Below are 22325 nucleotides of genomic sequence, written 5' to 3' on the forward strand. Positions count from 1 at the left end.
ATATTAAAAAAATGATTAAAGTTAAAAGGTAAAGAAAATAACTATTATTATAAAATTAAAATTATAAAAGTATTAAAAAAAACGATATGTTATTATAATATTAAAATCACTATTTATTTCAATTCGTTTAGTAATATATAGTAATATATAGTAATAATAATAAAATAAAAGTATTAAAAAAACTATATATTATTATAATATTAAAATCACTATTCATTTCAATTCGTTTAGTAATATATAGTAATAATATAACATAATTTTTCTTTTTTATAAATATTTATATGGTTCAGTTTGTATATCACTAGTGTTATGCCATGCCCGCATTGCGGGGTGCTAAGCCGAATATTTCTTAGTTTCATAACATGTACACATGTATTTCGGTTACTTATACATACTACTTATAACACGGTCTCAATGAAAAATACATCGAGTCAACCAATTAAATCAAAATACTACAATAGTTTTGCTAAAAAAACCAAAACGATGGCAAATCTGTTTTGGGCAAAACCGTTTTTTATCAACACTAATAAATGAGTGCTAGGCAACTGCTTGACACGAACAAAAACTACATTGAGTCAACCAGTAAAAATTTGGTAGTGTTTTACTTTTACCACCAAGGCCTCACCCACAATGGCCATACGATTATTAGTAAAACCAAGTACATTACAACTAGAGTTAAACCATGTTACTCAGTTTCTGCAACTACAAGTTTCAGTTACAAGCCTGAATTATACATTTTTTCACGGCAAACTAACATACTCCGATTAACCACCAATACCCGCACCTTGCATGATTTACCACCACACCATGTCCCTTGGGTCAACTTTTCAGCAAAGCTCTGATTCGAACGAGATAGCAATTCCCATACTAAAAAGCTCCTGGCAAATTAGCTTGGCCCCATATGGCACATTCACCTTCACAACGTCTTCAACCGACTCACAAAACCGACAGTAGGGCCCACGAATCTTGGGTCCACGTGGGACCGACCTCTGGATTACACTTGCCATGTTGTTGCATTTCCTACAGATATGCATATGTGAAGCATCACAGAGCGTATAAAGACGCTCATACAAGTTGGCCGTTGCACCATGAGCTATGATGCAGTCCCGCTCCATCTCCCCAATTTTCACCCCACCAAACCGCTTGCGGTCCGCCACCGGTTGCCGTGTGAGAGGATGTACTGGCCCGATGTTACGGAATTTGACCTTGTCCTCAGACATGTGGACAAGCTTCTGGTAAAATGTGGGGCCCATGAACACTAGTGACTCGACCATTTCACCCGTTCGCCCGTTGTAAACTCTCTCATTTCCCCATCTTGAAAATCCACACCTGCATATAAAATAAAGCTAAGCATTTCATACGTCGACGGTTTTTATGAACCTAGGTTAGAATGGTAATTTTATACCTGTGAAGTTGGTTGGTTATGTCCTCAACAGAGGGGGTCGAGAAAGGCGTGGCGTATCTCATAGAGCCACCTAACGCAATTCCCTTACCCAATGCAGCTTCCAGAAGCTGACCTGGCGTTTGCCTCGATGGAAACGCATGCGGGTTTATTACGACGTCGGGTACTATTCCTTGTATAGTGAAAGGAAAGTTCTCCTGAGACTCCAAATACCCCAAAACGCCCTTTTGTCCATGCATGCTTGAAAACTTATCTCCGAGACTTGGTGAACGTACCTACAACAATCAATAAATTACCTATTTGCCCATTGTCACAGTTAAAAATAACTGAAGCCACAAAATTACCTGTCTCAAAGATACAGTAGCAAAGTTTTTACCATCGTCGTTAGCAGATATAACAACTTTCTGGACCGATCCTTTTTCACCATGTTTCAGTTTAATGCTATGATCTCCCCCAGATTCCGCATGTTTTCCTATAACAATATCACCACTTTCTAAACGAGCACCAACGTACGGAAACCCATCTTCCTCTAGTTTATCAACACGGCCAATTTTACTTTGAACTTTCCCAAAAACTATATTATCTTCAAACTTGGCCTTTTTCCCGAAAGATTCCGTGTTATAAATTTCCGCTTTGTAGCTTCTAACATGTTCCGATCTAAACATACCGCGTTCTAATGACGCACGGTTCATTACTAATGAATCCTCTTGGTTGTAACCAAGGTGGACATTTACGGCAACAATGGCACATTGACCGTTGTAATATTCATCTCTTGACTGCAATCCTTGACCATTACTATATTTTGGTGTTCCAAGACAATCAGAAAGAACCGTCTTGAAAAGCGGTTTTTGGGGATAAAACAGATTATGAGCGAGCGTATCAACTCGAATGTTTGGATTTGTGGTTGAATATCCGATGGCTTGTTGAGAGTGTTTTTGCGATTGGAACAGGACTCGTTTTGCATGGTCATGATTTGCGAACGGGATTATTCCGCAGCTAAAACTTAGGAGAAACGACATATCAAGCTCACAATGTGTGTATTTAGGTGCATTCGTTTCGGTATTGTGAAAAAGGTGCTTGATTCCCCACGCTGTGTAACAATCTTCTTCCTCTTCGCTTCCAATGAGTTCAACAATTCCATTGTCGATAAGACTTTGAAAAGAATAATCTCCCGATTCAAGTAACTTAATGTTTTTTAAACCCTCAACTAATAAAAGCGGACGCATAATCCTTCCGGCATCAGAGAATATACGCACCTCTCCATTCTTATCATCTAGTTTAATCTCCACCTAAAAAAAGGCAACAATTAGCCAACTTCATTTTATACAATCGAGTTAACTGTCATTTTCGTCCCTATGGTTTGTAAATTTTCCATCCTTGACATTATTGAAACTCCAAAAAAGTTAACAGTCGTTAACTTTGACTATTAAATGAGGGGTAAAAAGATAATTTTCATTTTTATTTTCTTTTTCATTTTTACACCTCTTTAACACATACACATATCATATATTTATACACATATACACATATAGGGGAAGGTTAACATACAATATTCCTTCCTTAACGTGCGATGCGTACGATATTAAATCACATGTTATAAAAAACAAACCCTAATCACACATGAACAAAAACACATGATCACACATGAACAAAATTAGAAATCACGCATGAACAAAAACAGAAATCACGCATGGGATAAACCCTAATCACGCATGTCATAAAAATAATTACGCACGTTATAATTTTCTTGCGTACGCATCGCATGTTAAGGGCTATTGTATTTTACACTTTAACTATAAATGTGTGCGTGCGTGTTTATATATATGATACGTGTGTGTGTGTATGTATGGAAAAGGTGTAAAAAATGGGAGAAATAAAAAAGGAAAATTACCTTTTTATCCCTCATTTAACAGTCAAAGTTAACATCCGTTAACTTTTTGGATTACACTGGCATGTTTCAAAATGTCAAGGACATAAATGGTACAAATTTGAAATTTGGCTTCGACTGACATAATCGGACGAACCACAAGAACAAAAATGGCAGTTAACTTTATACAATCACACAGTAACAAGATATAGAAAGAATGACAACCTGATGATGCACTTCCTTTTTACGCCTTTTGCTTCTGAAATCGGCAACAAGTGAAGCAGCATTAGCGCATATTCCAACCCAGTCTCCGTTAACAAAAACTTTGTGTTTTTTACCAATTGATATTGAATTGTCATCAACCAGTTCTTCCATTCCGGACTTCATCAGCATATCAAGCAGATTCACTTGGATGTTTACGCTCACAATACCTGTACTCGCCAAATTTTTTACCAACCCACAGTTTTCCCCATCTGGTGTGGTCATATAACAGACTCTTCCCCAGTGTGACGGATGCCTGCATTCAACAAATATAAACTGAACGTGAACAACATAAGTGGCAATAAAGTTATAAAATAAAACATAAACTACTTACGGGTATCTAGCATCACCAACCCGGCCCGTATACTGAACCTGTTGACGAGTTCTCCTCATATCAGCCATCATCTGCGTAGGATTAGCTCGTCTAAGATGTGCCACCACACCCGAGATTCTTTCCATACGTTTATACGGATGTACCCAAGCACCAGTAGAAAAAGCCCGCGAAAGTCCATTAGTAACAACAGACGCATCCAAGTAGTGCTCAATCGGGTGTAAAGGGCGTTCTCCGTAAAGGTCTCTTTGCAAAGCCTTTGTCATTCGCCTAACAGCATGTTTCAAGTGAACCCTAACTTCTCGTTCAAGTAACTCACCAGCTAATTCCACCCTCTTGCTTCTAAAACTATCTCTATCGTCAACTTTCCTACGACCCGTGTAAGCTTCTAACAGACATTTGACCATATAACCCAAAAACCGAGCTTTTCGATTAAACCCACGTAGTTTGGGAAATAACGTTTCTTCTATGCAGTCTTTGAAGGCTTGTTTAGGTGTATACGTCCATTTTTCTTTAAGCTCGTTTGAAAGAATACTAAACGCCTTTCCTTCGTTTCTGAAGTCCTTTGACTTTTGGTCAGCAGCATATATAGATGCAAGAAGTGTATTAACTATCGTATTATCTTTACAATCAGTATCGATCAAATCGATCACCTCTTTGTCTGAGGTTACTCCAAGAGCAAAGAATAACAGCCATATCGGGATCTCTATCGAGCTAAACAAAAACACCGTAATTACTTTTCCGCCACCTCTAATACGAGAGTCCACTAGTTTAACATAGACCCTTTCTTTTCCGATTACCGACCGGTACTTGACCGTCCAGATTGGATTGTTGACCAACCAAAGTCTTTTCAAACAAGTCTTCTCTTGCGCGATAAACGTTTTCTCCGCCCCCTTGATTAAGAAATAACCTCCGTAGTCGAAATCGCAATCGCCTTTTTTCATATCACTCATCCAGCATAAGTCAGATTTGACCATCACCGGTAACCTGCCAATTGTGATTTCTCGATTATCTTCCAATATAATCTTATTTGAAACATGTTCTTGTTCAGTCTCCGGGATCCCGCTTTTATCCATCTCTTGAGTATATACCTACGCAATCACATACCGAGAAAAGTGTGGTATATCAAAAAGTAAAAAACAATTTAAAATATGACATAATAGGATGCTAACCTGATATTGAAGTTGAACACTCATTCTGGATGAATAGGTAATATTTTGAAGGCGAGCGTGTTTGGGCAAGAGGATAAGGTACTCTGTACCAGTTTCAGTTGAGAAATTTTCACCGGCCCAAAACCTTGGTCTCTCTAGGTTGACTTTTCCGAGTTTGACTGTGGCGCATCTCCTTACAGTTTCGTTTCCAGATGGGTCAAACTCGGGCTGAACATTGATTTCACCCAAGGAATCGAAGACATTTTGAATTCCAGTTTTTATGAATTCATTGTAAGAGTTAATCTGGTGGCTTAAGAGACCATACTGTCTGAAAAAAGATGTTGATGCTTTTTTACAGAAATCGTCTAGAAAATCTTCACTCAGGTCCATGTTTCGGTCTTTAGATGTCTATCAACTTGAGAAATATCTCCTTATGGACTCTCAGGTTAAGAATCTGTCGAAGAGAAAACAAATATTGAAGATGGTAAAAAGGGAAGAGAAACAAGTTAAGATTAATATCAAAATATAAAATAAAATGTCAACAGAAACCAATCATTTCCCTACAAAAATCAAGATCTCTTAATGCGTGACAATAAGCTAAATACAAGTTTATACAACTATCCATCAAAAAGCTCAGTATATTTGATTATACTAACCTCTCAAGGCGAAAATGGATTAAAGAAAACAATTCAAATTAAACATTCCGAATCAAACCACGCCATGATCGAGAACCAAATTCCAACTCACGAATCACCATGGAGAATTCCAACGCATAAGAAAGTAAACAACAAAAGAAAATAAGAAACTTCACTAAAGCAGAGAATAGATTGTGAATCTGGCGTTTGCAACTTGCTCTTCCGAGAAGCAACAAATTGTCACTTGGGAATCAAGAAGCTACTGCTGAATGCTGATAAACCGAGAAGCAAATGAGTCTGGGAGACTTTAGATTCCAAGAAACAGAAGTAGGAGAGGTAGAGAACCCTGACTTGGAGATCAGGGATTACTATGGGCTGTGGGCATCCACGCTACTAAGGCTTGAAGCCTTTAACAACACTTTAGCAATTTCCAAACTTTAACCCACAAGAAAAGCATAAAGAAAAAAAGAGGCAAGAAAACAATCAATGAAGCAGCTGATAAACTTTTGCTACTCTAATCACTGCAGCCTTTGGCTCATGTTTCTTCAATTTCAACAAATAGCAAAGATAACATCAAGCTTACTTACATATAAAACCAAAACATATTCAATAGAATCAACAAACAACTCTGATCCATTACAATTTCACGCCAAAATATAGGCAATGAACATACATATCAGAAATTCAGAACGTTTGGCATGTAGGAAAAACAGTAGAATCAGAAATTATCGGTGCATAAAAGTAGCTTGATGATCAAGCGATGTGAAATTATAGATGGTAGATACGACAGTTGATGATCGAAAGAGGGAGAATACCTCGGACAATGTATGTGTGTGGGTTTTCCGATCAGTTGGTGAAGGTATCGATGAATTTATGGAGATTGGTGATCATGGTTAGGGTTAGGTTCTCGCGATTCTGAAGATAAGCAGGGTTTTAGAGTGGGACAGTGTAGATACGATCCGCGTAAGTCTTGACGTATAGGATAAAGTACAAGGACCGTGTAGTAATTTTAGTTAGTTGTATTGGTCATTGACTTGGTCTGTTGTCACCACGGGAAGTACATAATGTTAGATAAGAGTTAAATGTGATTTTAGGGATTTTGTCATTTTAATATAAATGTTTTAGGAAAAATTACAAGTTTTGTTCTTTATTTTTATAATATTTTTTAGACGGTTTTCTTTTTAACGAATGTTGACAGGAGGTGTCCTATACTAGATATTTTGTTACAAGTTTAGTTCTTTACACCCAACCCATTAAAAAACTCTGTTAATTGTTGGGTGTAAAGGACTAAACTTGCAACAAAATACCTAGGTAAAGGACTAAACATCCAACAAAATACCTAGTAAAGGACATCGTCTGTCAACAATTAACATGGTTTTTTAACTGGGTTTAGTGTAAAGGACTAAACTTGCAACAAAATACCTAGTAAAGGACACCGCCTGTCAACATTCGTTAAAAATGACACCGCCTGAAAAGTGGTATAAAGATAAAGGACAAAACTTGTAATTTTTCCAATGTTTTATTTTTCGTATGTGGGTTTAAAAGGTTTTATCGTTGTCGTTTAGTTCACTAGGTTAACTTCATTCATTTTTTATGCTCACGAGAAGGGCAATTCGGTCATTTTATATTTAATTCTGTTAATTAGAATGACAATTCGACCATATACAATGACCGAATTGTCCTTCTCGTTAACAAAAAAATGGATTAAGTTAACCCAGTAGACTAAAATGACAAAGATGAAATCTTTTTGGACCCACAGGTAAAAAAATGAAACATTTGAACTAAACTGCCAAAATCATTAAGTTTTCTTTAAATCACTCAAACTACATGGACTAAAATAACATTTAACTCTTTAAATAATTTAAGTTTTCTTTTTCATCCATTTATATAAAACGCTATTTTCATTGATCCATTTATTTAATGATCTTAAAAATAAAAATAAACTATGTTGTTTACGTTTCTCAACCCAACTAAAAAGAGAGTAAGATTTAATTATATAGCTTCTCACTTTTAATTGTTATGAATTTGATTATGATCGCAATTTCATTGTAAAACTGATAATATATTGAGAATCATAGTAACCGAATTAAAAAAAATGTGCAAATAGTGTATAAGGGTGGAAGGGGTGGGTTACTCAGAACCCCGCGTATTTGCGAGCTTGAGCGAGTACCCCGGGTACACCACCACAACCCATTTGGTTTAATGTCCCCTTCATCCTAAGAGATAATTATAAGTCATAGAAGAGAGGCACATAGACGTTACATAACCGTCATAAATGTCACATTTAGAGTGATAATTTATTATGCAATTCTAAATACGTTATTGATTCTGAAACAAAAGTTGATATTTGAGTATAAATATCTAAATTTATAAGGATAGTTTTAGTTTTAGAATTTGCAATAAGGATATTATATAAAAAACATCTTTTTATTTTAAAATGATGGTTTTACTCTCGTATCAAATGAAACATGTGGTCATTTTGGTTGATTGTATTTATAATTAGCATTAGTAATATATTCAAATAAAATGCATAACAAAAAACCCTAAAACACACATCTTTCTCCTTTTAACTAATGAATCATAGATGCACTTATCGTAAATCCCTTAGTTCTCATCAGCAATCTGCCGGTGATACTCTTTAGGAATACATGGCGTGGGTAATGATTTACAGAGGAAGAGTTTCATCAACATGTTATCGCTCCCACGCTGACGTTAAAGCAGAGGTGCGTTTTTCAATGGCCTCTTAACGGTTGATTAACAACAGACCTCTTCTTACCTCGACTATCTTTCAAAGACTTAAACAAAAAACTTCTTAATCATGAATCATGAACATTGCTTTCGTGAATACCAAGTGTGCTCACTCGAGACTAAGTTGACAATTGTAACAACTAACAACTATGTTTTTTATTGAACTTAGTTTTGTTTTAGATTTTGAACAGTTGGGTGGGAATCAAATAGGAAGTTTATTTTGGCTAGGAAGGATATGAAGCAATAACAGAGTGACACATGACAAAGATAAAAAAACATAGGAAATGGTATTTTAGTCAAACATAAATTAGTCATATAACTCAGAACCCTATTTCTAAAAAACCCCAGATCATAGTTCAGCCCACCACCAAAACCACCACCACCACCTCTCCGCCACCCACCCCTACGCCACCAGAAGCGGCACAACCACCATCTTGCGCCATACCTCCGTACCACCACCACGAGCGTCCACTTCAATTTTCTCTGACGGCGTTTTTCCGATGAACATTCCGATAAGCAATACTAGATCTAAAAATCAAAAAGTGATTTTAACCCGTGAAGCGGTACTAATCTTCGTGGATATTGATGAGTTTAAAATCGATGAATTTGAAATTTGTAAGATTGGTAAACATGAGAGTTGTGATCAGGATTTTGCAGATGAGGTGGGTACAATAAAATAATAAATACACATTTTACGTTTGCCTGTGAGTTTTGAATCAATTTCCACATTTTCCTTTTTTATTTCTTTATTGCGTTTTATGGTCATACATGTGAGTGTTGAGTTTGTTTTTATTTTATTTTATTTTTTGATGAATCGTAGTATAATTTTTTGAATTCTAAAAGTATGCTCTGCACATGTGAGTTTTGAACCATTTCCACCTTTATCTTTCTTATTTGTTTCTTTGTTGCGTTTTAGCACCTGTGAGTTTTGAATCATTTCCACCTTTTTCTTTTAATTATTTTTTATTGCATTTTATGAAAATGAGTAAAATCTTTAGTAATTGGGTTTTACAAAAATAATTCATAGTTTTTGTTTCATTGCGTTTTATATTTGATAACTTAGATATCATTTCTTTATTTCTTTTTTCAGTTGCAATTATTATTGGCGAGAAGTAAAGATGGTTTTTTATGATTAAATCATAATTTTAATTGTCATTGCGTTTTACTAAAAATACATTTTTTTTGTGTTTTTTGGTCCAATGCGTCTTAGAAAAACATATTTTGAAGTGTTTTTAGTGTATTGCGTTTTAGATAAAACCTATGTAGCACGGGGACTCCATTTATGTGGCCGTACCCGTCTCGGGTACTTGTCGGGGACGGAAACACCATGGGTACTCGTCGGGGACGTTTCCTAAACGTTTCCAATGTCGGGGACATATCTGGTAGAAGTATCCAGCCCGTTTCCATTTATTTTTAGGGTTTTTATCCTTTCAAATTCCACAACATGCCATTAAATAAATAGACCTATCATATTTGGTTTCTCTAATATCTAAATTCTCAAGTCTCATCATCTCGAATTCTCTATCAATTGCCGATCTCTCACTAGATGAATCGGAATTTGAAAATGATTTGATTATTGATAATTAATTACCTTTGGAAGATATAGTATTTTTGGAATTTGTTTAATGTATTTTTATTTTTTTATATTTATTATTGCCGTACCCGTATCTTGGAATTTTGAGTTTTGCCGTTCCTCGTTCCCGTATCGTCCCCGTACCCTGATCCCGTACCCGTTCCAGTGCTACTTAGGATAAAACACATTTTATGTGTTTTTAGTCCATTGCATTTAGAAAGAACACTTTCTTTTGTGTTTTTAGGCCATTGTGTTTTAGAAAGAAAACATTTTTACATGGTTTTTGATCCATTGCGTTTTAGAAAAACACATTTTGAAGTGTTTTTAGTCCATTGCGTTTTAGGCAAAACACATTTTTATGTGTTTTCCGTCTATTGCGTTTTAGAAAGAACACTTTCGTTTGTGTTTTTTGGCCATTGCGTTTTAGAAAAAAGACATTTTATGTGTTTTTTGATCCATTGCGTTTTAGAAAAACACATTTTGAAGAATTGAAGTGTTTTTAGTCCATTGCGTTTTAGGTAAAACACATTTTTATGTGTTTTACCTCTATTGCGTTTTAGAAACTACACTTTCTTTTGAGTTTTTAGGCTATTGCGTTTTAGAAATAACACATTTCTTTGTGTTTTCTAGCTATTGCGTTTTTGAAATAAGATATTTCTTTGTGTTTTTGGTGCATTGCGTTTTAGAAAAATGTCATTTTTAGGTTTTTTTTTCCCATTGCGTTTTACGCAACTGTGTTTTCAATTTTTTTTCGAAATATAGCAATAGTATACTCGTTTTAAAGATAAAAAAACGCTCGTTTTTTTTGTGCAATTTTTATAAAAAAAAAAAAAAATAATGTTGTATGAAAGAGTTATTATTAACGTTTAAAAAATGGGGGGAATTGGAGGAGAGAGAAACTATTGTCTTGGATTTGACTAGAATGCCTCTAAACAAACTCACGCGCATCTTTTTTTCCCTTTAATTTTCCATCATTTAATCTTAGTTTTTGATTAACTAAATGGATAGTCAAGATCACTTCCTAGCATTCTTAGCCAAATAAACTTTCTATTGTATCTCCACCGTTGAACAGTTTACATTATTGTGCCAGTGGGGGCTTTTCTCTTATACAGGCCCAGACTCGCTATGTTAATTTTTGTCAACAAAATAATTCAATTGTCGTTAAAAAAAGGAATTCAATGACTTGAGAGTTGAGACCAGAATAAACGAAGTCAACCCGCGCTTCACCCGGCTGACTTAACGACGATGACAAGTTGATAACGGAGTAACGGAACGGGACCTAAGTGTTGGTTCACTTCCATCTTCCAAAAGTCAAAAGGGGACATTTTTTTATTTTTCATAGACATTGTGACTCATATCTACCACGTGTCATATGCCTATTCGTAAATTATTTTTTTAGTGGGCATGTACTAGACAATTAGAAGCAAACCGAGTCGCCACGTCGGACGGTGAAATACGATAAGTTGATAACGGTAACGTCCAAAGCGCCGTCTGCAAAGAAGTGCTGATGCAACCGACTCTCTCACTTGAATTGAGCACAAATCTTTGTGATTTCCCTCGTATTTTAGCTATGAACCAGTTTCAGTCCTTGGTGTTATTTATAAATTTATATAGCTATCAAAAAATTTGTAAATTCTTACTTTGTTTATATCCCCTTTCACCTATTTCAGTAACTGTTTGAAATTATGTATACTACTTAATTAAAAAATTGTCTAAATATAAATTATCATTGATATTGAAAAATGTCATTATCTAAATGCAAAAACATTAAAACATATAAGAGTCTCCTATAATTACTTTATCTTGTTTTTTTAATTTTTAATTAATTATTACAACTGCAAAAGACAATGTCACACCAAACATTACTTTTAGAATGTTAGTGCTGATACACTATCAAAACACCATTGACACGTCATACAGATCATATGATAAGACGAAGATGGTCACACAGGTTGTTTGATATGGTGAAAATGGTCACACATGTTGTATGAGCGGGCGAAAATGAATATACGAGTCGTGTGATAGGGCGAAATTTGCTACACGGGTGGCGAAAATGGCCGGCCATATGGGTAGTATGAGAGCCAAAGAATGCGGCTTGTATGATGTATTTAACTGACGAGTAAATGACTAACATGAAAAGTGGCAAAATCATATGACACGTATGACTATTTTTCGGCTCATCATATGACCCGTAAGATGCGCCATACTCAATTATACATTTTTCGGGGTGATGTATCTTTATTAGCCCATTTTATAACATGTTTATAATTTTAATTATTCGAGATAAGGTTAGAAGTTTTGGAAAAAAGGACCCCACTTTTAATAATATCCTACCTCTACGTTAGTGTCTTTTGAAATTGAGTATGGTAAATAAATTTATGTCGTTTGAGTTCTTTTATTTATATGTGTGAAAGTTTGTAATAATTTATAACAAGTTTTATGTACATCTTGATATATATGGTTCATGGATTTCATGTTTTATCTCTAGTGATTTGATATAAGAGTTGATACATTGTACTTGTATAAAATTTATAGAAATCCTTAGAATTTATTCAATATGATCTAGATGTGATGGGTTCATTTATCATTATGATCAAATTCAACTAATGAGTGACAAAAGTCCATAATTTCATATGTGATATTCTAGCCTTTATAAAACACTTCTTAAACTAAAAGGTCTGAAACTAAACATTCAAGAACAAGAAGGACTAGAAGTGCCCGATCTACAATCAATCTTCACAGTTCACACATAAATTCAACCCCTTCTTCCCCGTTCTTCCTGTTTTCAACTTCACAAAACCGTTACAATATGGCAGCTCCAAAATCACTCCTACTTTCATTATCAATCCTACTATTAATCATCTCCACAGCTTCCTCCAAACAACCTCAAGATCTCGAAGAAGAAGAAGATCTCAGTTTCCTAGAAGAAGCCGAACACGACGACACCGAATCACACCACCACGGTTACGATGACCACGATTTCGAGAACTACGATGATCTGGATGATTTCGCAACCGGAGAGGGAGAATACGAGGATTCTGAATCGGTATTGGAAGCTGAGATCGATGAGAGTGATGTGGTGGTGTTGACGGCGTCTAATTTTAGTGATTTTGTGGAGAAAAATAGGTATGTGATGGTGGAGTTTTACGCGACGTGGTGTGGACATTGTATGGCGTTGAAACCGGAATATGCGGCGGCGGCGACGGAGTTGAAGGCGGAGGAGGTGGTGCTGGCGAAGGTGGATGCCGGTGAGGAGACTGAGTTGGCTCAGAAGTATAATGTTGAAGGGTATCCTACTTTGTTCTTGTTTGTTGATGGTGTTCATAAGCCCTATAATGGTGCCAGAAATAAGTGAGTCTCTTTTTCTATCTCAGTGAATTGATTTTGTTTTTTTTTTTTGATGATTTGTTTTATTGTTTGTGGATTTGATTTTGCTTTGAAGAATAGTCAATTCGTTTTCTATGTTTAGATAAGTAGATGTGATGAGTAATTTTGAGCTTAATTTTTGCTAAATTTGATAAATGAAAGTTAGAATAATTACTAGAAAATGCAATTGGTACATCTGGATAATTTTAATTGATTACATAATCTGGTGCTTTAAGTTAGAGATAGTTAGCTAATTCAGCATGTCTCTTGAAAGGCTACACGGTAGACATATAAGAATCAGCATGTCTCTTAAAGATGTTTGTAAATCAAAGGACTATTAGTTATTGTGATATAGCGAAGAGCGAAAAAATCTCCTAATTTTGAATGTGTGTTTTTTCTGGTTTGTTACATAGGGATGCAATTGTGAGTTGGGTGAAGAAGAAGACCGGTCCCGGTCTACACAATGTAATGACGGTTGAGGAAGCTGAACGGATATTGGCCAGCGAGTCACCCATAGTTGTGGGTTATGTTGAAAATCTGGCGGTATAATATCTGTCACACTTGAAGTTTTTAGTCTTGGGTTTTCAATTGTTCATCAAGTTTAAATGAAAGTTGTTGCTTTCTAAATGCCAAAGTGAATATCACCGTTAAGGGTTTGACAATTTGTTAGATATCTAGCATACCTATAAACTGTTAATGGAGATGTGATGTTTGATCGAAACTTCACCTATAAGGGAAATGCCACGTTTATTTTGAACTTCCCGAAAAGGAAGTTGTCGTGCTTTTTTATCTTTCCAAAAACAAAACTTTGAAACCATATGTTATATCACTAATGACTATTTTTGTTTTTTAACGGCGTATGATTGTGATTTATATGATTTGATGCTAATTCTTATTTGAGATCATAACATTTTTTAGTGAGATGATCTTAGTAGGATAAGGGTTGACTACCACAAAGATATAAACATACTATCAGCCACTTGTGAATATTTAACAGACGACAACAGTTAACCGATATGACATTTTACTTTTCCAAAAAGGATATCTTGTACAGGATTCTGTAGTTATCAAGCTAGTATAATATAACTGTATGTACCAATACATTAGTTTATCTATGCAGTTAATGCGGTAAAATATTGGATATCGGTCAAGGACCGATATTTGAGATATAGGTTATCTCGGTGAGATATCGGTGGGATATCGGTAATTTTAATATAATGCAGAATTTATATATATATATATATATCAATTTAACACTGATAATTCAGTGATATATCGGTTTTGTCGGTCAAATATCGGTGATATATCGGTTATATCAGTCAAATATCGGTCAATATCGCCGATATTATCGGTGCCGATATTTGAGATCGATATTTTTCTAGGGGACCGATATAACCAATATATCACCGATATTAACTGTATAGTAATTTATTTATTGAGGAATAGTGATGAAAGCATATCAAATTGGTTATAGTTGTAGTACATTATTTGATTGTCAAAGGTATAGCACATTTATCAATTATGTAAATTTTTTCTAGAACAAATAAGCCAATCCACCAAGCAATACCAATACCATTGAGATGTTTTATATACACCATGACATTAAGTTATTATCCTTATTTGTTTTGATTTTATGATGTGTAGGGTCCAGATAGTGAAGAACTTGCTGCAGCTTCAAAACAGGAAGATGAAGTAAGCTTCTACCAAACATCCAATGCTGATGTGGCAAAGCTTTTCCACATCAATCCACAAGGGAAACGTCCAGCTCTGGTCTTGTTAAAGAATGAAGATGAAAAAGTTAGCCACTTTGGTCAGTTCTCTTGTCATTATCTTTTTCTAGTCATTAGATTTTGGAGGTGGCAAGACGGGCGGGTCGGATGGATTGGGTATGGATCAAAACAAGTCTGATTGGGTTGACTTGTTCTTTAAATAAATAGTTAACACATTAATTAAATATGGTTACAAAGATTATGATTTTATAGTAATAACCTAATTTTACAGTAATAACCTAATTTTTTTAAAGGATACACGGTGGGTGACTTCACCTATTTGACGATTTGAAACATCTCTTTTAGCTATGTTTTTATTTAACCCATTCGTACCATTAGGATAAAGCATAACCAAAACTGATTCGTATATAAGTAAATGGGTTGATGTAGCCACCTCTGCTACATTCAGTGTGATATATATAACCAATGTTTATCTACAGGAGGTCAGTTCACGAGATCAGAAGTGGCAGAGTTTGTGTATAAGAACAGGCATCCTTTGGTGATTTACTTCACTCGTGCAAGTGCTTCCTCAGTATTCGAGAACCCAATCAAGAATCAGGTAGGGTGTTTTTTCCTTAAATCGTTTAATGTCTGACGTTTTTGCTTATAAGTGGTGTGAGCTTTCTTTGTATATGCCACAGAATTCATGAACTATATATAATAAATGATAACCTAGAAACAACTATGGATATACAATATGTTAGTAAAATTTGTTGGTTTTACCTCTTGTTCTTTGACAGGTGATCCTTTTTACTACTTTGAATGATACCGAGAAGTTCCTTCCCATGTTCCAAGAGGCAGCAAAAGATTTTACGGGAAAGGTTAGAATATTCATTAATGACTTCTAGGCAATTTTCATTAGCTAGTTGTACAATGGAATCACATGTAATCATGTATATTGTTTAGAGTGGTTCATTAGTGTTCGTTTTCTATCTTAGCAATAGCATATAGCAAATGCAATTGTTAATATGTGAAAGTTCATTCACTATTTATTCAATCAAATGCACTTGTAGCTGCTGTATCATATTTCCTTTCAAATTGGCAAATTTATGTTCTTTGAGTGTTACGCAGGTGCTTTTTGTGTATGTTCCAATGGATGAAGAAGATGCTGGTAAACCAGTTGCCGAATACTTTGGCATTGACGGAGATGCCCCGAGGGTGAGTATTCATATCTTCATTAAGCATTCCTGACCTTGGTTTATATAAAACATGATCATCATATGACATTTTTCATGCAGGTTATTGCCTTCACTGGAAATGAGGATTCTAGAAAGTTCTTTTTGGATGATGAATTGACTTTGAATAACATCAAGGTTCACGCATTTAAGAATATTATTTTTACCTTTTTAAAGAAATGATGAAATAACTGACTCAAATGTTTTCTTTTGCTAAATAGTCGTTTGGTGAAAATTTTCTACAAGACAACCTCAAGCCCTTCTACAAGTCTGATCCAATTCCAGAGACTGTAAGTTGTAGAATGTATACATAATATTTGGATGTGTTATCAAATTAATTTTCTGAATCAATTTTTATTGTTTCGATAGAATGTTTTTAATTAAGATGATCTAATTATTTTGGGTCAAATAATCGATTTTCAGCCACAACAAAACTGATTATAGGTGAAAATATATAATTAAATATTTAAACCCCACTCGTTTTTAAAGACTTTCCATCCGCTTTATTATTGAATTATGTATGATTAACTAATTGATTTTTTTTGTTGATAAATGGTTTATGAAGAAATATTTGAATAGTTGATTGAATGCAAGTTGTTACATTTTAAGTTTAAATACTAATACTAAAATAATAATTTACAAGAATACCTATTTTAATCATTTTGTTATTATATATTAGTTCCTAAAATAATCTTTTGGCTTTTCACAACATTTGTTGGCCCTGTTCTATAATCATAGAATTCCACCGTTTAAAAAAAACTGATACGAGATTTATTAAAATAAAGCACATTGAACACCATTCCTAGTTCCTACATGTTTGATTACAACTAATCATTTAATTCTAATGATTCAATGTCGCAATCATTTTTGAGAAGCACATTTAAAAAAAAAAAAAAAAGACACACCTTCATCTTGTAAGCTTTGGTTGTAACTTTCATCATGTTTGTTGTTTGGTTCAGAATGATGGGGATGTAAAAATAGTAGTTGGTAACAGCTTTGATGAAATAGTTTTGGATGAATCAAAGGACGTTCTTCTAGAGGTACGCCTTTTATTTTTTGGCAATTTTTTTTATCAAACTGTTATAGTTGTGTCCTTATCTGTTGATCCTGATCCAATTATCTAACTTTTTTTACATCAGATATACGCTTCATGGTGTGGCCATTGCCAAGCACTCGAACCAACTTACAATAAACTTGCAAAACATCTACGTGGCATTGATTCCTTAGTTATTGCCAAAATGGATGGAACCACAAATGAACACCCTCGAGCTAAGGTATTTTTCAATATTAAGTCTTTTTTATAATTTCATGATTTGTTATCTTGATAATTTAATTTTTCTTTAATCTTTTTTCCAGTCTGATGGGTACCCGACACTTCTTTTCTTTCCTGCTGGCAATAAGAGCTTTGACCCGGTAAGTGCCGTTAAAAAGCATATGAAATCACCATATCTCAAACTTGTTCCATCCAAAAGGACAAAAATGTCCTTCACCTTAACATAAAAAATAAATTGAGTTAGTGATTTGGATGGAAATGGCAATAAAACGCAAACCTATAGGACTCAAATGCACCAAAAAGTCATTTTGGATGGAACAAGCAAATATAACCAAACCTCAGGGACGATTTTGGCATTTTACTCGTGCATTTATGAAACTTTTAAACTTGGGTTTTGCAGATCACAGTAGATACAGACAGAACAGTGAAAGCTTTCTACAAGTTCCTCAAGCAGCATGCCGCAATCCCTTTTAAGCTCCAAAAACCGGAGTCAACTCAAAAACCCGAGTCAACACAGAAAACCGAGTCGACTCAGGATAGCAGCAATAAAGATCTGAAGGATGAATTATGAGGTTCCATATCTTCTGTTATAATTTCAAAACTAGCATATGTACTTCACTGATTAAATAATTTAGATGGTCTAAACTAGAAACTCTAAATCATATTTTATAATGTAAAAGTTAAAAGCGCGTTACTTGAGAAATGTAGGATATTTATTTTTATTATTACAACTATATTTATAAATCTTTCTGTCCAGCTAATTCTGTATTGTTCTTCTCATGTTTTTATTATTATTAAAACTATATTTATAAATCTTTCTGTCCAGCTAATTCTGTATTGTTCTCATGTTTTTTTACTGACTGTTTCTCCATTCTTTCACACAAAGTTTGCTGATTTTCAGAGTTACATGTGCTAAAGCACCCATCTTGTTTTCTTGTGATTGAAATTATTGTTTTCATCACCAATTTTTTTTTTTTTTTTTTTTTTTTTTTTTTTTTTTTATATATATAAAACCCATGTTTTGGACCAATTTCTTAATGCTGCAATCATGAAAAAACACTTTCAACAATTTCTCATCCTTGTGGTTCTGCTGGTGGCATCACTCCCTGCCTTACATGGTTACCGGAGAATGCTCCAGGTCCAGGCTATAGCCCCTGCACCTTCGCCACACACAAACACGGCTCCTGGTTCATCGCAACCACCACCCCCAACAGTGCTGCCTACTCCGACTGGCGGTGGCGGCAATGTGGTGCCACAGGACAGCGGTGGTGGGTCTTCTGGACCGAGCAGGCTGCAAAAGGCGAGGATCGTGATTGGAGTATTGGTTGGTGCGTGTGTGGTTGGGTTGTCTACAATGGTGTACATGAATCGTCGGAGCAATATCCAGCCTGAACGTATTGGTGTATTAGCTGCAAGATCTCCATACGTAATCGCTTTAATTCTTTTGATAGACCGAAAACTGTTATTGTTTCCTGTCATTTGAATTCAAAGCTTTGTCTTCGCTAGAGGAAAAATAAAAATCTCATTGTGGGAGACGTTTGTTAACGTGATTATTATATAAATTTGCATATTTGTGGATTTAATTTATATTTTTGAACAATTAAAAGTTGCTTATATTCTTTTCATATAAATATTATATATAATCAAAGCCAGTCAAAAGGCCAACAAATTCGAGCATATTAGCATATAAATAATTAAATATACTATTATGTGTAAATAAGGGACTATATACAAAACCAACACTATTCTAATTACCAAATTCCTCTTTAGGAGTGAAAGATTGAGATATCTTGAAACATCTGATCCAAAATGATCCCACAAGCGAATAATCCTACCCCGAGTAAGATCGGTTTGGCTCTTGATATCCCTTTTCGACCATCATTTTTCTCTGCAGTATGCATAGCCCATGCCATTGCCGGTGGAAGTACTCCGTACAACATCGTCATGCAATACCCTCCCTGTTTGGATAACACCCAATCAAAAAACACACTAGTATACCTCCACAAAACACACACACACACGCGTGCTTACAGCAATGTCTGTAGCGGAAGAGAACGCGTCTGGAACAGTAGTGGATACGAAAAGAGAAGGACCAACGACCATAGCTGTGGCGGTGAAACCTGTTCTGTTTCTCACCCACCATTTTTCTACCATTCTTGATTTCTGCAAGGAAAGTTTAAGATTTGAGCTTGACAGTAAAAATGCGTAGTTTTGGTTATAAATGGTAAATAGTTGACTTTGCCTGTGATAGTGAAGAAGAATCCCAAGTCAAATTGTTGACTATTTGCTCTCTAAAAAATTGAGAGAAGCTTAAAAGAGTCCCTATTAGTGATGTTCCTACTGCTAGAAGTGAAAATGCCTCTACCATAATCTCACCTCCATTCCATTTTTGCCTGATTTACAGTCTCAAGATCATAATAACGAAACGGCGTCAACTTCAAGTCAAATGCTTTATCATTACCTCATAAGCAACTCGACAGGATCAATGAGTGATTCGGCGTGGCTCGAGAAACTAAGAGCTATAGCGTTCCACACCAAGAGGCCTATCAAAGGTACAACGCTGCCAAGAATAACTGAGGTCCGTATACGTCCGATATCACCTCCCAAATACGCGCAAAGAACTGAAAGTTATCATAATTTGACCAAGTTTGAAGTGAAGAACATGTTGGTTGACTTTAGGTATTAAAAATGGTCAAAAATCAAAATAACTGTTAAAGTTTAATCCTTGGATTACTACTGTAATACTTGTAGAGTTGACATTACTTAAGAGTGAATCAAATTTTCCATAAACATTTCATATAATGAGTCATATAATCCTAATGACTGAATATGAAGTCAAAGCATGTAGAGCTGACTGTAGGTAATTACCTGGAGCTAGATCATGATAAACCAAAGAAAATATCATTACCGGAACAGTCGCCGGAACTTTTGTCCAATCACCATTGCCCTCAAACCCTGACCACCCTCCAAGCAAGATTGCTAGAACCTCAATTCCCACTAACAACCCTGTTGCAGATCACATAACCACTGTGAGAACTTGCTTCAAAAATTTTGACCTTTTGGAAGTAAAAAAATGATATCCAGTGGCGGATCTTGAACTTTTAAATAGGGAGGCCGGAAGTTTAAACAATAGGGGGGGGGGGGGGGGGGTCAGCACATATAAAATTTACAGTTCGAAGCGAAAAAACAGGTATCAATACCTATCATGGAGACTGTAAGAACCTGATTCACTCGATCCGTGGTGCGCGTACCTCCAACGGATACAAGAATCGCAAACAGCAATGTGAAGAAAACCCCGGAAAGCGATTCCGGAATGTTAATCAAATGGTAAAGAATTTCACCAGATTTTGCAGCATAAGCAATGATTGAAGTGTACCCCAAGAACACATAGGTCAAAGTGGCTAAAGTTCCACCAAGTTCCCCTAGTGTCTCTTGAGCCATGGTTCTAATGGAAATCACTTCAAGTTCATTCTCATTGCCCACTCTCTTTTTCTTCTTTTTAAGAAGTCCCACATTGATTTCCACTAGTAACAATGCTTCAATCAAGAGAAATCCCCAACACAAAGTCAATGATATTGAACTTGGAACCAGCCCCTATTTAACAAAGTCAACGGCTTTACATTATAATATTTTATATTAAAGATAATAAACTTCTATACTACCTTTTTACATTTTATTTTGTTTTGTTTTGTTTTTATAATTATAATTACTTTTCAACATATTTTGTTTTCGTTTATCTAATAATAATAATAATAATATTTTACCACAGGGGAAGTTTTCTGGGGAAGAGCAAGAATTCCGGTGCCGATACTTGTTCCGATGATCAGAGCCACCGCTCCGGCGACAGTACCCTTTTTGGTACCGGAAACTGCAATCGGATCCACTTTACTCTGTTTCTTTAAAGTTCCTTTTAGTTGTGAATTTTCTCCTTGAAATTGACATGTGGTATATGCATAATGGTAACTGCTATTCAAGAAAATAAATAAATAAAAATAATCAAGAAAATCTTTTTTTTTTTTAAAACTTTTTACATACACATAAACAGAGGAATTTCATACGTACATGTTGGATCTGTGGCGGTAAAATGGGGTTGCAGTTCGTGTTTGATGAGATCCATAAGTCCATGATGAATTGATTATAGGGTTACGATGGGTGTTAATGTGATGGAAGGAGGAAGAAGAAGGAATATACTGAATCTGCATAATTGTGACACACATAGAGAATTAGAATTGGAGATGAAGGTGCAGGTTTTGCCAAATATTGGGAAGTCAATCAATCTTTTGACTTTTTGCAACGGTTTGTGAAATGTTGTAAGTGGTGCATCAAGTGTTGTGTATGCATCTGGGTTTGTCAATTTAAGATCTGGATTTAACATACATTGATATTTTGTGGATTCATCGTAAAAACGTGATCTTTTGTATTGGTTGCCTACAGGATAGGGTCCCATGCTAGATATCTAGCTTAAACAGTTTCTGTTAGGGATGAATATTTGGTACCAGATATCGGTATCGAACTGATACCGAACCGGTATTCTACCAGTTATATTCGGTACCGATACCCACTTTCTTCATTTTTTGGTACCGGTATCGTACCGGTATTTACGGGTAAAACACCGGTAAGTACTGGTACGTACGGTAACAAACCGGTGTATTCGGTATCGGTACCGGTACCCACTTTTCCCGTTTTTCGGTACCGGTACCATTTTAGTACCGAACGGGTACCATGCTCATCCCTAGTTCCTATTGCTTTAGTATCTCAACCTCTATGTTTATTT

At 35.3% G+C, this 22325-nt stretch overlaps 3 protein-coding genes across 6 annotated transcripts; 1 reads left to right on the plus strand and 2 right to left on the minus strand.

The window, feature by feature from the left end:
* Positions 1-575: 575 nt before the first annotated feature.
* On the minus strand, positions 576-6615 carry LOC110868901 (DNA-directed RNA polymerases IV and V subunit 2). 2 transcript variants are annotated; one of them, XM_022118167.2, is made up of 7 exons: positions 6463-6615; positions 5034-5466; positions 3865-4952; positions 3495-3786; positions 1747-2691; positions 1406-1677; positions 576-1329 (listed from the first exon to the last, which is right to left on the minus strand). In XM_022118167.2, the coding sequence occupies exons 2-7, from the start codon at positions 5400-5402 to the stop codon at positions 828-830; spliced, it is 3468 nt and encodes a 1155-aa protein (XP_021973859.1). In that variant the 5' UTR covers positions 5403-5466; positions 6463-6615; the 3' UTR covers positions 576-827. The 2 variants fall into 2 exon arrangements, with proteins under 2 accessions (XP_021973859.1, XP_021973867.1); XM_022118175.2 differs by lacking the exon at positions 6463-6615 and adding an exon at positions 5669-6452.
* Positions 6616-12737: 6122 nt separating this feature from the next.
* On the plus strand, positions 12738-21556 carry LOC110868914 (protein disulfide isomerase-like 1-4). 2 transcript variants are annotated; one of them, XM_022118195.2, is made up of 13 exons: positions 12738-13319; positions 13748-13877; positions 14979-15144; positions 15544-15662; positions 15844-15924; positions 16175-16261; positions 16342-16416; positions 16500-16568; positions 17238-17318; positions 17418-17552; positions 17635-17691; positions 17952-18123; positions 21321-21556. In XM_022118195.2, exons 1-12 carry the CDS (start codon positions 12778-12780, stop codon positions 18120-18122), a joined length of 1713 nt encoding a protein of 570 aa, XP_021973887.1. In that variant the 5' UTR covers positions 12738-12777; the 3' UTR covers position 18123; positions 21321-21556. The 2 variants fall into 2 exon arrangements, with proteins under 2 accessions (XP_021973887.1, XP_021973879.1); XM_022118187.2 differs by lacking the exon at positions 21321-21556 and having other exon boundaries at positions 17952-18312.
* LOC110868931 (tyrosine-specific transport protein) lies at positions 19231-21891 on the minus strand. 2 transcript variants are annotated; one of them, XM_022118214.2, is made up of 8 exons: positions 21614-21891; positions 21316-21517; positions 20752-21145; positions 20420-20557; positions 20013-20172; positions 19794-19944; positions 19583-19714; positions 19231-19509 (listed from the first exon to the last, which is right to left on the minus strand). In XM_022118214.2, the coding sequence occupies exons 1-8, from the start codon at positions 21766-21768 to the stop codon at positions 19318-19320; spliced, it is 1524 nt and encodes a 507-aa protein (XP_021973906.1). In that variant the 5' UTR covers positions 21769-21891; the 3' UTR covers positions 19231-19317. The 2 variants fall into 2 exon arrangements, with proteins under 2 accessions (XP_021973906.1, XP_021973910.1); XM_022118218.2 differs by having other exon boundaries at positions 21316-21514; positions 21614-21889.
* Positions 21892-22325: the final 434 nt, after the last annotated feature.

Source organism: Helianthus annuus, chromosome 14, assembly GCF_002127325.2.
Source record: "Helianthus annuus cultivar XRQ/B chromosome 14, HanXRQr2.0-SUNRISE, whole genome shotgun sequence".
Classification (NCBI taxonomy): domain Eukaryota; kingdom Viridiplantae; phylum Streptophyta; class Magnoliopsida; order Asterales; family Asteraceae; genus Helianthus; species Helianthus annuus.